The 12,889-nt window shown below is 34.3% G+C and overlaps 1 protein-coding gene across 4 annotated transcripts in view; it reads right to left on the bottom strand.

Annotated features, from left to right (window-relative positions):
• Positions 1-12,889, bottom strand: part of LOC107438118 (myb-like protein Q) — an 87,030-nt gene that overhangs the window by 15,184 nt on the left and 58,957 nt on the right. For 2 of the 4 annotated variants that reach the window (XM_071178861.1, XM_071178863.1), the window contains 3 exons: positions 10,127-10,257; positions 8,691-8,770; positions 4,667-4,706 (listed from right to left, as the gene is read on the bottom strand). In XM_071178861.1, coding sequence (XP_071034962.1) covers positions 4,667-4,706; positions 8,691-8,770; positions 10,127-10,257 — 251 coding nt within the window. Of the gene's footprint in view, positions 1-4,666; positions 4,707-7,914; positions 7,995-8,690; positions 8,771-10,126; positions 10,258-12,889 lie in introns of all 4 variants that reach the window. The other 2 variants (XM_071178862.1, XM_071178864.1) reach the window with 1 other exon arrangement.

Genomic DNA, 12,889 nt, shown 5'->3' with positions numbered 1-12,889 from the left:
TTCATAATAGAGGAAGAGCCCCTAGCGATTTTTGACGACATTTCCTGTCATGGGTTCCTAGGCAATTTTAATCTCGGTGTTGCGCCCTAACTCCACTAGAAGTTTGCCGCAACAGTAATGCTACCTGCATTTATACAGGGTGTCCCGAAACGACCGCATAAACTCTGCACAGCTAGATTCCTCGTTGGGAGTACATAAAAACTGCCCAAAGAAGCGTTCCTGTACGATCCATAGTTTACGAGGAAAATACAAAAAACTAAGTATGACGTCACTGCCGGTGCAAGAGAAAACACTTTATTGAACATATCAACACCAGTATACTATGCGCAATTTAAAGCAAAATATGCGCGGCGTACGTTTTAAACATTATCGTCTTGAAAGATATGCAAATACTGTCTTTAATATGTCCAATAAAGTGTTTTTTTCTTGCACCGGCAGTGACGTCATACTTTGTTTTTCGTATTTTTCTCGTAAACTATGAATCGTACAGGAACACTTCTTTGGGCAGTTTTTATGTACTCCTAACGAGGAATCTAGCTGTGCAGAGTTTATGCGGTCGTTTCGGCACACCCTGTATATAACGTTTTCAAACTCAGGCATTTCTAAAAAATAATAGATTAAAAATGTCATTTTAAAAAGAATCTGTAGCTTTAGTGTAGCCAAACTAATTTCAGATTTGAAATCAATCCACCCGAATGAGGCAAGTTCAAGTATTTGTATAAAAACAACAAAAAATTTGCTTTCCTATAAAATCAATCAGTACTCAGAGTACTGAGAAAGTTGCCTTTGAAAAGCAAAAACCGTACAAAAGTCATTATAGTTACAGGTGGGGGAGAAAATTATGGATACACTTCTATACTAACTCCTTTTTTCATATTTCTCAAGAAAAACCCAGAACATTTTTTATAACTTCAGAAATGTTTATATCTTGCGAATTCTCATACATATCAATAGAGTTTAATGCTTTTAGAGATTTGAGGGACCGACAGTAAATTACGAACTGAAAATAGTGTTTTAGAACAACCTATGCAAAAAAAATAGCCTTAATCTCGTAATTTGCAAGAACTATTTCGGTTATTATTTGCAAAAGTTGCTTCTAAGTTTCGTAAATCGAACTTAAATATTCATTGAGATCAGGAATTTTAAAAAAAAACTAATTTTTTTGCCTAACCTTTTTTTTACCGCATGCAGTAATATTCAATAAAATTGAACAAAATTTGTAGAGTAATTTTTAATTAATGAAAATTTTAATTATTAAATAATAGTAATATTAATTTTAATAATAATACTTTCAATAATAAATAATGATGAATAACAATAAATTTATTTATTTATTTTTAATTAATTTATTATGTTTAATTGTTTTGAATATTTCTGCAGTTATAGCAATAAAACGTTAGGCAAAAAATTTGTTTTTGTAAAAATGTCTATATCTTCATGAATATTTAGCTTGGTTTACGAATGTGCAATTATTGCATATGACAAAAAAATAATTGATATAAGTTATAAGCTTATTGCAATATTTTTGGGCAAAGGGTGTTAAAAAACATTTTTTCCGTACGTAATTTATTACCGATCCCTTAAATTTCTAAAATCTTTAAACGTAACTGATGTGTATAATAAAGATAGGTTGAACTCCGACCCACCCCAGGGGGGTATACGGAGATAAAAATTAAATTATTACAATAAAAATTTCTCTAAAAACTAAAATTACAGTAAAATTTTGCCAAACGACAGTGGTGGTGATCAGTTAAAAGTGGATTAACTATAATACTTGACAATTAAAAACGTTTTAAAGGCAATAAAATCCAAAGCGCCGGTGTAAATGTCGAGAATTAAATAAGGAAACAAGAGACAAAAAAATCTCGAAACCAAAATCAATGGCAGCTAAAAGTCCTAAGAGTAAATGTCTAAAAGTAAAAGTCTGACTAGAAGTCGATGAAGTCTAAAATCAAAAGTAGATAAAATTTCAAAATGTAAGGCTAAAAGTTGATTACTTAAAAAATTTACGATGACATGCTCTATTGTTGGTTCTTGACTGGGGTCAGTTGATCTGGAGCTAAAATGTCCTCGAGGGTTTGTTTAATAATTTGAGTCACAATTTTCCTGCTGGTCAATACGGCAAAGAATTGGTGTTCCTTTTCGCAGTTATTCATGTGGGTTACACGAAATGCCCGGAATCTTGGACAGCGCTTAATTAGGTGTTTGATGTCCTGTCTCACTCCACAGTAATTACATGAAGCTGATTTTCTGAAAAATTTTTGTTGATAGGTCCCGAACACTCCGTGGCCAGTAAGGAGCTGGTTTAAGTAAAAATTGGCCTGCAGGCGCTTTAAGCTAGGATCTTTAAAAAATTTATAGGTTTCTCTTCCCTTGTCACTAGACCTCCAGTCATCTCTCCAGTGGTTAAAAGTGATGTTCTTAATGCAAGACTTAATTTCACATTTTTCTCCCGGGATCTCAAAATCAATCTGGCCAAGCGGCTTCCTTAGCGACCCAGTCTGCCTCTTCATTCCCTTCAATGCCTGAGTGTGCTTTAATCCAATTTATATTATAGTTACAACTCCACATGGCTTTGGTGTCTTCTATAAGTTTGAGGTGTTTAAGTGGGTCCTCCAGGCTCATGAGTGAAGAAAGGGAATCTGTGTAAATGCTTGCAATTGGAGAGCCCTGATTTTTAAGCCATTGGAGCGCTGACTGTATCGCAAGGAGCTCAACCAGATAAATACTGCAGTTGTTATTCAAACGCGCCGAGATGGTGCTGATGGTTTTGCCATTTATCTTCATTACAACACCATATGCAGTTTTATTTATAAGTCTACCATTGTTCTCAGTTTGAATTCTCGACCCGTCTGTGAAGATTTCAATACCATGGTTAGTTGGAAGAAATTTCCCCCAGGGCAACGCGAGAGAGTTTGAGGGATGAACCAGTTTGGGAGGCAGTAAGAGGTGATCAGGAAAGTACATATGATTTTCAAGCCAATTGATATCTTCTATCAATTGATCTAATGATGTGTATAATGTCTTCTATCAAATGATGTGTATAACAAATCACTTATATTAAACACTTATTAAGTTATAAAATGATTCTTTAAGTATTTCTTGAGAAATATGAAAAAATTATGTAATTATTACGTATTATGTAATTATGTATTATGTTAATATTATGAATTAATGAAAAATGTAATTTTAAATGAACTTTTTTTTTAAATATTTTATTCATTAAAGTTAAAATATTAATTTAGTTACGGTACAAAAGATCGTAAAAGTAGATATCGCAATAATAAGTACATTCCTGGGATCCGATGGAATTTTTAATGAGTATCTCTGAATTCGGAGGCAGAGTTGAAATGGAGCTCTGAAGAAAATCAGGAATCGGAGTTAGAATAGAACTTTTAAATTATTGACTCCATAATTCTGATCAACAATATAAAATTATACACAAATCCTAAACGACATATAGCGACCAAATTAGTAAAGTTAAATTATTTCTATTTTTTAATATTTATTGTCTTTCCCGGTGGCTTTACGTTATTTGATTAAACAAAACACTTTTAAGAAGCTCATCCTTCGCAAAAAAAATTATTCAGTGTAATAAGAATCATTTCGGCATTATGCTGTGGCTCGGGGTCAACTCACGATAGTCAAAATTTGCCATAATTAAGCAATCTTCTTCGGCACTTTTCCCTTTGGAAGCACATTAAGAAACTGATCATCACAGTGCTCGCAATGGTATTAGTACATTTGGTAATTATCAAAAACAGGCTAGTAACCATAAAACCTGCATTATTTATTACCAAAATTAGTTAAGCATCATTGATGTCAATAATAGTACGACAATTTTGAAAAAATACAGTGTAAACACAAAAGAAAAATGGAAAAAAACTGAAGATCAAAACTTGGCAACCATTACGATAATTTTATAAAATTAATTTTATATACAAATTTTATAAAATACAGCAAAATCTTATGTTGTTGTTGCCGTAGGCCATTAAGGCTCAGGAGGTGCGATTTGTCTTATTTTCCAGTGGCGCCATCTATGGCCGAGAATTCAACTTCTGCCGCATTTATACGTCACATTCGTTTATAGGGCGAACAAAACTCATACAGCCATTCATCCACAGATTATAATTTTGACCTGAACCAGAGAATGATCAATCTCCAATCCAGTACCCCCAGAAGTATAATTTCTTATCGGAACACGGAGGACTTTTTGACCCGACAGATTTAACGTACTCACCATTTACTACACGGGGAGTCTTCGGCCGGCAGGATATGAACTCCCGTTCTCCTGAACTAGAGTCCAACGCCCTACCAACTAAGCTATCCCGACCGACAAAATCTTCTGTTTAGTAAAATGACGTGCAATTTTCTTGAAAAAACACTCACACTAATAAAACTTCTTAGAATATGAAACCTATTCATACATCGTCTCGTAAGCATGACATAAGCGGAAGAGAGTATTTTCCGGTTTTTGAATATTGATAATATTTACACTCAGTTTAAATGCTCAGATTAAATATCAAATCAATCGGATCATATTTTTTTTCTTCACGAAAGTAAAACTATTTTCCCTTTGAAAGTCAAACTTTAATTCTAATCACTTCGCATTGTAACAAATTTATATATTACAAGGTAATTTATAATTTGGATAAAAGTAACTTACTTCTGGGGTATGCCTCGCGATTGACTTTTTGTTGAGCCTTCTGAAAAAATACAAATAAAATCAGTTTTGTGATATCGTTATTGATAAACACACTTTAATATAAATTACAGAAAAGGATATTTTAATTTTAAAAAAAATTTATATTTTATGTAACGATATTGAACAGCTGACCCAATTCTGAGTTTACAGAATTCGGTCGTTCTGAGTTGCGCTGAATTCAATGTTCAACTCCGTAAAATTGTAGTTTTGGTCCCAGCCTAGAAGGTAAAGGAACTCCTATTGGGATAAACTAGCCTTCGTAGAGGATTCTTTGCTGAAATCAACCTGCATTCCAAGAGGAAAACCAGGAAAACCTCCCACGTTTAGCCCCGCGGCAAAGGTTTCTAACCCATTATTTGTCAACCACTAATGTTATTTTACGTCAGCACTGTAGTCGGTGCGAACCGGGAGTAGAATTCGCATCAGCCAGCCACTGCTGAGATTCAAACTTGGTCACCTAATTGATATTTATTAGAGAGCTACAGTGGCTCTCTAACAAACAATTGCTTAGTTTTTAAATTCAAGCAATTATCCATTTGGTTGCAATTAATATTTTAACAAAATGTTATAACGCGAAATTAGAATAATTATTTATTTTATAACGAAATGATATTTCTTGTTTGAAAATTATCGAGTTATGAAAAGAAAAAACAAATCCAGACCACCAGTGGGATTGGCAAGAGAAGCGAGCAGGGAGCGGAGCCTCTTAGTTGAATATAAGTTTTTAATAATGTCTGTCTGATTTGTGTCATTTTTATCTTGTAGCTACAAAAGGTAAAAATAATTAAAAAAAATACAACCATGTCGGGAATTAAATCAGGTACTAGTTCTGTAGCAAACATAATATCCTCTGTCTGTTTTTCTACTTATCTACGCATTGTTACGAGTCGAAATAATAGAAGAAAATGCGTATATTCTTGAAAATCATAATAAAAAGTTTTAAAAAAATTAATTATATTTGCCCCTATGCATAACTTTTACAAACTTATGTGAAAAATTTTAATTTTCTTTTTTTCTTTCTTTCTCTATCTTTTACTAATAATTCATACAAATATTTATATAATTTTTACTTAGAATATATTATTTCTGTGACATTACTTTCCCTTACTTAGTTCTTCGTTTTAAATCAAAAATTTTGCATTTATAAATATTTCATATTCAAAACTAATATTTTTATAGCTTATTTTCTTAAACTATGAAGATATTAATTACATTTTATAATAATGTAGAAATACCAATGCTATTTATAAAAACCTCGATCAGTATTCTACTAAACAAGGAATCGTTAGTTACCTTCAATGAATTTCACTCTACGAATTATATTCTATGAACAATATTCCGTGAATCATATTTTATGAAAATATTTAATTAATTATATTCTATCAATTCTAATTTGCAAAGTTGTTCAAATCAGCAGTAAAAATCAGGTACCCGGAAGATTTTCCTTATCCGATGATTACCCAGATCGGGCAGAAGAATCCGGTACCGGGAATTCGGACCGGGTGTTTAGTCAAAAAACCCAATAAAAAATCTGAAATCAAATGCCGAGAATCATTTCTAAATGAATATGAAAGTTAGCTAAAAAATTAGAAATCAGGAATTGCATTGATATTTAAAGTTAATACCGCACACCAGATATTAAATCTAGATATTAAAATCTAAATTTTACCGGGAAACTGGATTCGGCTGGGTAATAAACAATTTTTTACAGTTACCCGGTACCAATTGGGTAGAAGATTCATTTGTCCCCTTGTAGCTCGGCTTTGATCCTGTCCCGCCCCCCAAACCCCGGGTAGTGGAAACCCGGAATCGCAGAAATTTTCGAACCAGGTACTTTTCTAGTCTGAATGATTAAAAGTCCCGAAGAAAAGAGGTAGGCGGCACATCATATAATTTATAATTCTTTCCAATTGAAAGAATTATAAATTATAGTTCGAAAAATTAAATGATTCTTTCATGAACGTTATAAAGAAAATTAGGGTGTACAATTTACCGACTCGCTGTGTATTCCCGGATTCCCACAGGTAACGTAGAAGTAGTTAATGTAGTTAATTAACGTAGTTAATTGTTTATCTAGATCTGGGTTAACAGATATTTCTGCGATATATACAAGCATATTTTGTTCCTTCTTTTCGCAATGTGCTGCTAAAGGGAAAACTGAAACTGACAAAATAAAATTCGCAACGAAGCTTGAATTTGGTGCAAATATTACCAGCTAAGACTTAGCCTCGAGCCCTGTTTCGAAATTTATCATGCTAAACTTAATTTCTAATAAATGTTTTGTAAATACTTTTCATATTTCCATTAGTATCCATACGTTTTACCTAAGCATTTCATAAAATAAATCACAATTTAAACAAAGTCCATAATCCGAAATTTGGATTTCATTCACCACCTACCAATAAGTATTTGGACACGTGTGATTGAAAAGAAAAACAAACTTTATTCATAATCAACAGTTGGTTGAGCCTCCACGAGAGGCCATTACAGCGTGAACCCTCCGGGGCATACTTTCCACAAGTCCTAGTGTGACGGCTAGTGGTATTTTCCTCCACTCGTCTTGGAGAAGAAATGTAAATTCTTTCACCGATTTTGGACGGGTAGTACACCCCTTAATTCGTCGATCCAACTCGCCCCAAAGGTTCTCGATAGGGTTCAGGTCTGGGCTCTGGACAGGCCAGTCCATTCGATTAACCCCATTAGCACCATACCAAACCTTGGTGACCCTCGCAACATGAGAGCTGGCATTGTCGTCCTGGAAGTGACAGGGGTCCACTCCGTGAAACTGCCACAACGTAGGAAGCATATAGTCATCCAAAATAGTGCAGTAGGCATCTTGCATGGGACTAATGCCGATGTTATTCCCTACACGATATATACCGGCGGAGGGCGTGACGTATCTCAGAACCCAGATATAGTCATTTGCATGGGTGTCCAAATATTTATTGGTAGATAGTGCATGATTAATCTCCAATTTCAACTTTCCGACAACGTTTTCTTATGATCTTATTCTATACTGATAAAAACAAACATTTTACCAATTTTTTTTTTTTAAATTTTAACTCTTAAATACGTCTAGATTTAAAATAAAACTTTAATGTATTTAAAGTGCAATTGAAAAAAGTATGCAATTCTCAAATCTATTTTGATAAATGGAATAAAAATTACGCATGGAGCGAGGTTTTATCAAAAGTACCTTAGCAACGTACCTTGGTTGGCTTGCTCTTCCAGAAGTTTGAAAACTGCTGATTTCTCTTTAAAACTTAAATTCTCGGGTGCTTCTTCTTCCCTGATGAAATTCAAGAAAAGAAAAATATAATAAAAACTTATAACATGATAAACATATAAGAAAGTTTAAAAATATAATTATCCTATATGAAAATTTTACGTAGTTGGGTATTTATTTTCGTATTTAATTTTACATTTGTAGTTTAATTTTATATTAGTATAAGCACAAATAATTTTAGAATTAGAATTTGATGAAAGTTTTCAGTCTTAACAAAAAGCTAATATATTATTATGCATTTGTTATGTTAGCTCAAAATTTCGCCTCCGGGTTTTAAATTTTTTTAATTTTAGTTCTAAAGATCTATCCTGTTTAAAAAAAATAAGGACTAGAAAAACTGTAACATAACTTTCAAGATACAGTCTAGTCCGCTTAAAAAGAGCCTAAAAAAATTGCCAACTGAAATCGAAGAAGNGCATGGGTGTCCAAATATTTATTGATAGATAGTGCATGATTAATCTCCAATTTCAACTTTTCGGCAACGTTTTCTCATGATCTTATTCTATACTGATAAAAAAAAACATTTTACCAATTTTTTTTTTAAAATTTTAACTCTTAAATACGTGTAGATTTAAAATAAAACTTTCATGTATTTAAAGTGCAATTGAAAAAAGTATGCAATTCTCAAATCTATTTTGATAAACAGAATAAAAATTACGCATGGAGCGAGGTTTAATCAAAAGTACCTTAACAACGTACCTTGGTTGGCTTGCTCTTCCAGAAGTTTGAAAACTGCTGACTTCTCTTTAAAACTTAAATTCTCGGGTGCTTCTTCTTCCCTGATGAAATTCAAGAAAAGAAAAATATAATAAAAACTTATAACATGATAAACATATAAGAAAGTTTAAAAATATAATTATCCTATATGAAAATTTTACGTAGTTGGGTATTTATTTTCGTATTTAATTTTACATTTGTAGTTTAATTTTATATTAGTATAAGCACAAATAATTTTAGAATTAGAATTTGATGAAAGTTTTCAGTCTTAACAAAAAGCTAATATATTATTATGCATTTGTTATGTTAGCTCAAAATTTCGCCTCCGGGTTTTAAATTTTTTTAATTTTAGTTCTAAAGATCTATCCTGTTTAAAAAAAATAAGGACTAGAAAAACTGTAACATAACTTTCAAGATACAGTCTAGTCCGCTTAAAAAGAGCCTAAAAAAATTGCCAACTGAAATCGAAGAAGTGGATTGCTTCTTTTTAAGAAAAGGGTACATTAATCAAACTTAAATACAATAATTATATGAATTTTTAATTTGATATGGTACACATTATAACGTTTTTAAATACCCAGTCAATGTGGTGGATGTAGTCTTCCTTTATCATGGCTTGAACCGGGGTTCGATCCCTCGCGTAAAAAACCAGGAATCTAATTAACTGCACTTTTTCCAGTCGTGTCTTAGTAGTTCAGTAAGTAGGTACTTTATTTACGTCTCACTAGAGCTGCACAATGATCTATTGGCGACGATCGAGGAGACATCCCTGAGGATAATCCGAAGACATGTCATCGCAATTTTGATCCTCTGCAGAAGGGATGGCTCCCCTGGTTTGTCAAACGACGACCTGCGTGCAGTCGAGCACTTTACGGTAGAACAGTTTAAAGAGGACCGATACCACGCACCCTCGGTCCCTACGCAGGCTGATCAATGTAGCCACCCACCCGTTCCTTGACCTGCAGCCTGTGATGCTTGTGTTCTGTGTTTTACTGGGAACCGTGTCTTTACGATCAGTCTACCGCGGGACCTTAGTAGTTTGAAATCTACTTAAAGAGCACGGCAGTTTAAAAGCTTTAAAAGTACATGCACAGTTGAGCAATTAGTGATTATGGTGCAGAGGTCGAGCGATTGCCACCATCAGAACTCCGATCAAAATTACAAAACATCTTTAATGAAGAATCCCAGTCATTAAACGGGATCAACTTTATCAACAATAAACTACTTTATGATGAACTATTTGTGAATAGAATCAGAACTAGTTTGATGACCTGATGACCATCGACAGGTTTTGGTATTATCTTTATTCACATAAAAAATTATTAAAGCAAGTCACTTCTAATGAGCTAGAGAGACATTTCCCATACTAAATGTGATAGAAATTAAACTCAATTTAATCAAAACTATAGTACACTTACTCTCCGGAGAATTGGCCTTCAGTCAAAACTTCAGTTTGCTTGGCAAGAGTATCTGCTATATTCTCAGTCGAATATAGCGACAACGGAGAATTATAAGGATTGTGAACTACAGCCTTGATAACTGGAGGCTCCTACAAATACATACAATTAACAGGATGCTTCGTATAAGTCGCGTAATAATAAATACATTCAGAACACTTGTAAAAAAAGTAAAATATATATATATATAACTACGTATTATATAGAAAAATGTAAAATAATATTTAAGCGAGGAAAATAAATGGCAGAGAAATCTGTCAAATTACTAGTGATTAAAGCGGTAGGAAAAGTTTCAAAAGTTGTTTGGTTGCCTGATGAAACTTGGAGGTGTTCTTAGTGATTACCTTCAACTCTTCTCTGTTTCTTCAGGTAATCAAAGAGGTTTTGATGCTTTCAATGTTGCTTTAATCAACAGTGATTCATTGTGGTTTTCCAATCCATGTAACGTTAAGGCGGTTTAATTCCATCAAAAACTCCCCCAACGACCTATTTGATGCCCCAATGACCCAAGAGTTCTCTCGTCTTCTGGATCGGGTTCAAAATTATGACCGACACGGAGTTGAACAAACACAAAAATGGTTCGGTTATTCAAAGCTGGCGATAAAATAAAAGAAAAAATAGTGATTCCTTAAATTTCGAAAACGTTTTTGTTTATTTCTAAGTCAAATTTTGATTTGCAACCCGAATGCGTAATTTTTTTATTTCATTTTTGACATAATTTCAAAAGGTGATATACATTATGGGTGAGAGTTATGGAACATGCTGCATACAAAATGTATGGTAAATAGAATACATGTACTAGTAGAAAATAATAAATAGAACGGGGGATTCAAAAGGGCCGGGAAAGCGTGGTCGGTAAGGCGTTGGGCCCATGTCCGAGAGTTCGTGGGTTCGAACCCCGTGTAGTAAAATGTTGACTGATGCATGTTAAATCTGTCGAGTAACAAAGTCCTCCGTGTTCCCATAACAAGTCAACACCTCTGGGGGTAGTGGATTGGTGATTGGTCGTTCTCTGATTCAGGTCAAAATTACGATCTGTGGATGAATGAATGGATGTATGAACGGGTCCGCCCTATAAACGGGTGCGACGAATGGGTGTGGCAGAATTCGAATTCTTGGCCATAGATGGCGCCATTAGAAAACAAGAACAATCGCACCCCTCTGTCTAAACAGGCATACGAAATCAACCAACCAGGATTCAAAAATGTAAATAAAATATAGTTTTTTTTTATTTATTTAAAGCCGACATTTTTATTTGAACCTTAATGAAAACATTTGAAATTATGTATAAAACAACACAGACGTAAATGCTTCAGTATTTGAAAAGAAATGTCGACTGGATTCTGAAAACACTCAACCTTATGGTATAACACAGAGGTTCCCAGTTTTTTTCGGCTATGGATCCCTAAATGATCGAGCTTTTTTCGGTGGAACCCCGACATTATAAATAAAGTTTATTAGCAGCTGTGAAAGGACTGAGTGAGGAAAGATAACCAATTGTATTGAAAATATTTAGTAAAAAGTTTCTTCATTGTTTAATCAATATAAGTTTTAAAATTAGGTTTTACGTCAGGTATTTGAATTCACATAAATGCAAGAAAATATTTTAATCAAAACCAATGAGAACAAGACCATAAGAGCTTCATGTTGATTAACATTCTAACTTATTCTGGAGACGCTTAGCTCAACTTTAACACGCCATTTTGCTCATAAACTATTGGAGAGCCATGCTGGCTGAGGGGATATTTTTTTATTTTATAACCGTCGTTGAACAGCCGACCCAATTTCATGGGTTTACGACTACTTACGTTCAACTCCGTAGCCTTGTAATTTTGAACCAATCCAGAAGACAAGGAAACTCCTGGATCAGTACCCCCAGAGGTATTGATTTGTTGTGGGAACATGGAGGACTTTGAGACTCGACAGATTTAACGTGCATCAGTCACCATTTACTACACGGGGAGTCTTCGGCCGGCGAGGATCGAACCCACGACCTCTTGGATATGGGCCCAGTGCCCTACCGACCAGGCTATCCCGGCCCTTCGCTTCCCAAAGAGCATTCGCTTCCCAAAATGAGATGAACCGGGTTCGAATCGCAGTAATGGCTGGTCGATACGAATTCCACATCCAGCTTGCACCGCCCACATTGCTGACGTAAAATATCCTCAGTGATAGACGGATCATGGGCTAGAGTCCTCTTGCCATCAGGCTGACCGTGGAAGTTTTAAGTGGTTTTTCTCTCCGTGTAACGCAAATGCGGGTTAGTTTCAATAAAAATTCCTCCACGAAGGCAAATTTCTCTCAATACTTGATCCAAGAGTCCCCTTGTCTTCTGGATTGGGTTTAAAATTAATAGAGCAATGGAGTTGAGCATTGGGAGTCGTAAACCCAAAAAGTTTGGGCTGCTATTATTCGACGGTTATAAAATAAAACTATCGGCTGACGTCTTAGGTCACATGTGCAAATTGCATCATCCAGAGGAAATTATTAATTCCTCCTTTTGTACTACCATCTGCTAATAATAGAGATAATCACCGTCAGGAATCAGGTGAATACCCAAGTCTGGAGTCCTTTCTTACCATGACTAGTTTTTTAACCTTTAACACATGTGTCGACACAAGCATGTCAAACACAGGGTAAAAGCAAAAACACGAGCAATGAGTTCACGTAAGAATAGACTCATAGAATAGACTCAGTCAGTATAAAAAATTTCAAAGATCAAAA

Source organism: Parasteatoda tepidariorum, chromosome 3, assembly GCF_043381705.1.
Source record: "Parasteatoda tepidariorum isolate YZ-2023 chromosome 3, CAS_Ptep_4.0, whole genome shotgun sequence".
Taxonomy (NCBI): domain Eukaryota; kingdom Metazoa; phylum Arthropoda; class Arachnida; order Araneae; family Theridiidae; genus Parasteatoda; species Parasteatoda tepidariorum.
This window is presented reverse-complemented; position numbering and strand designations above follow the sequence as displayed.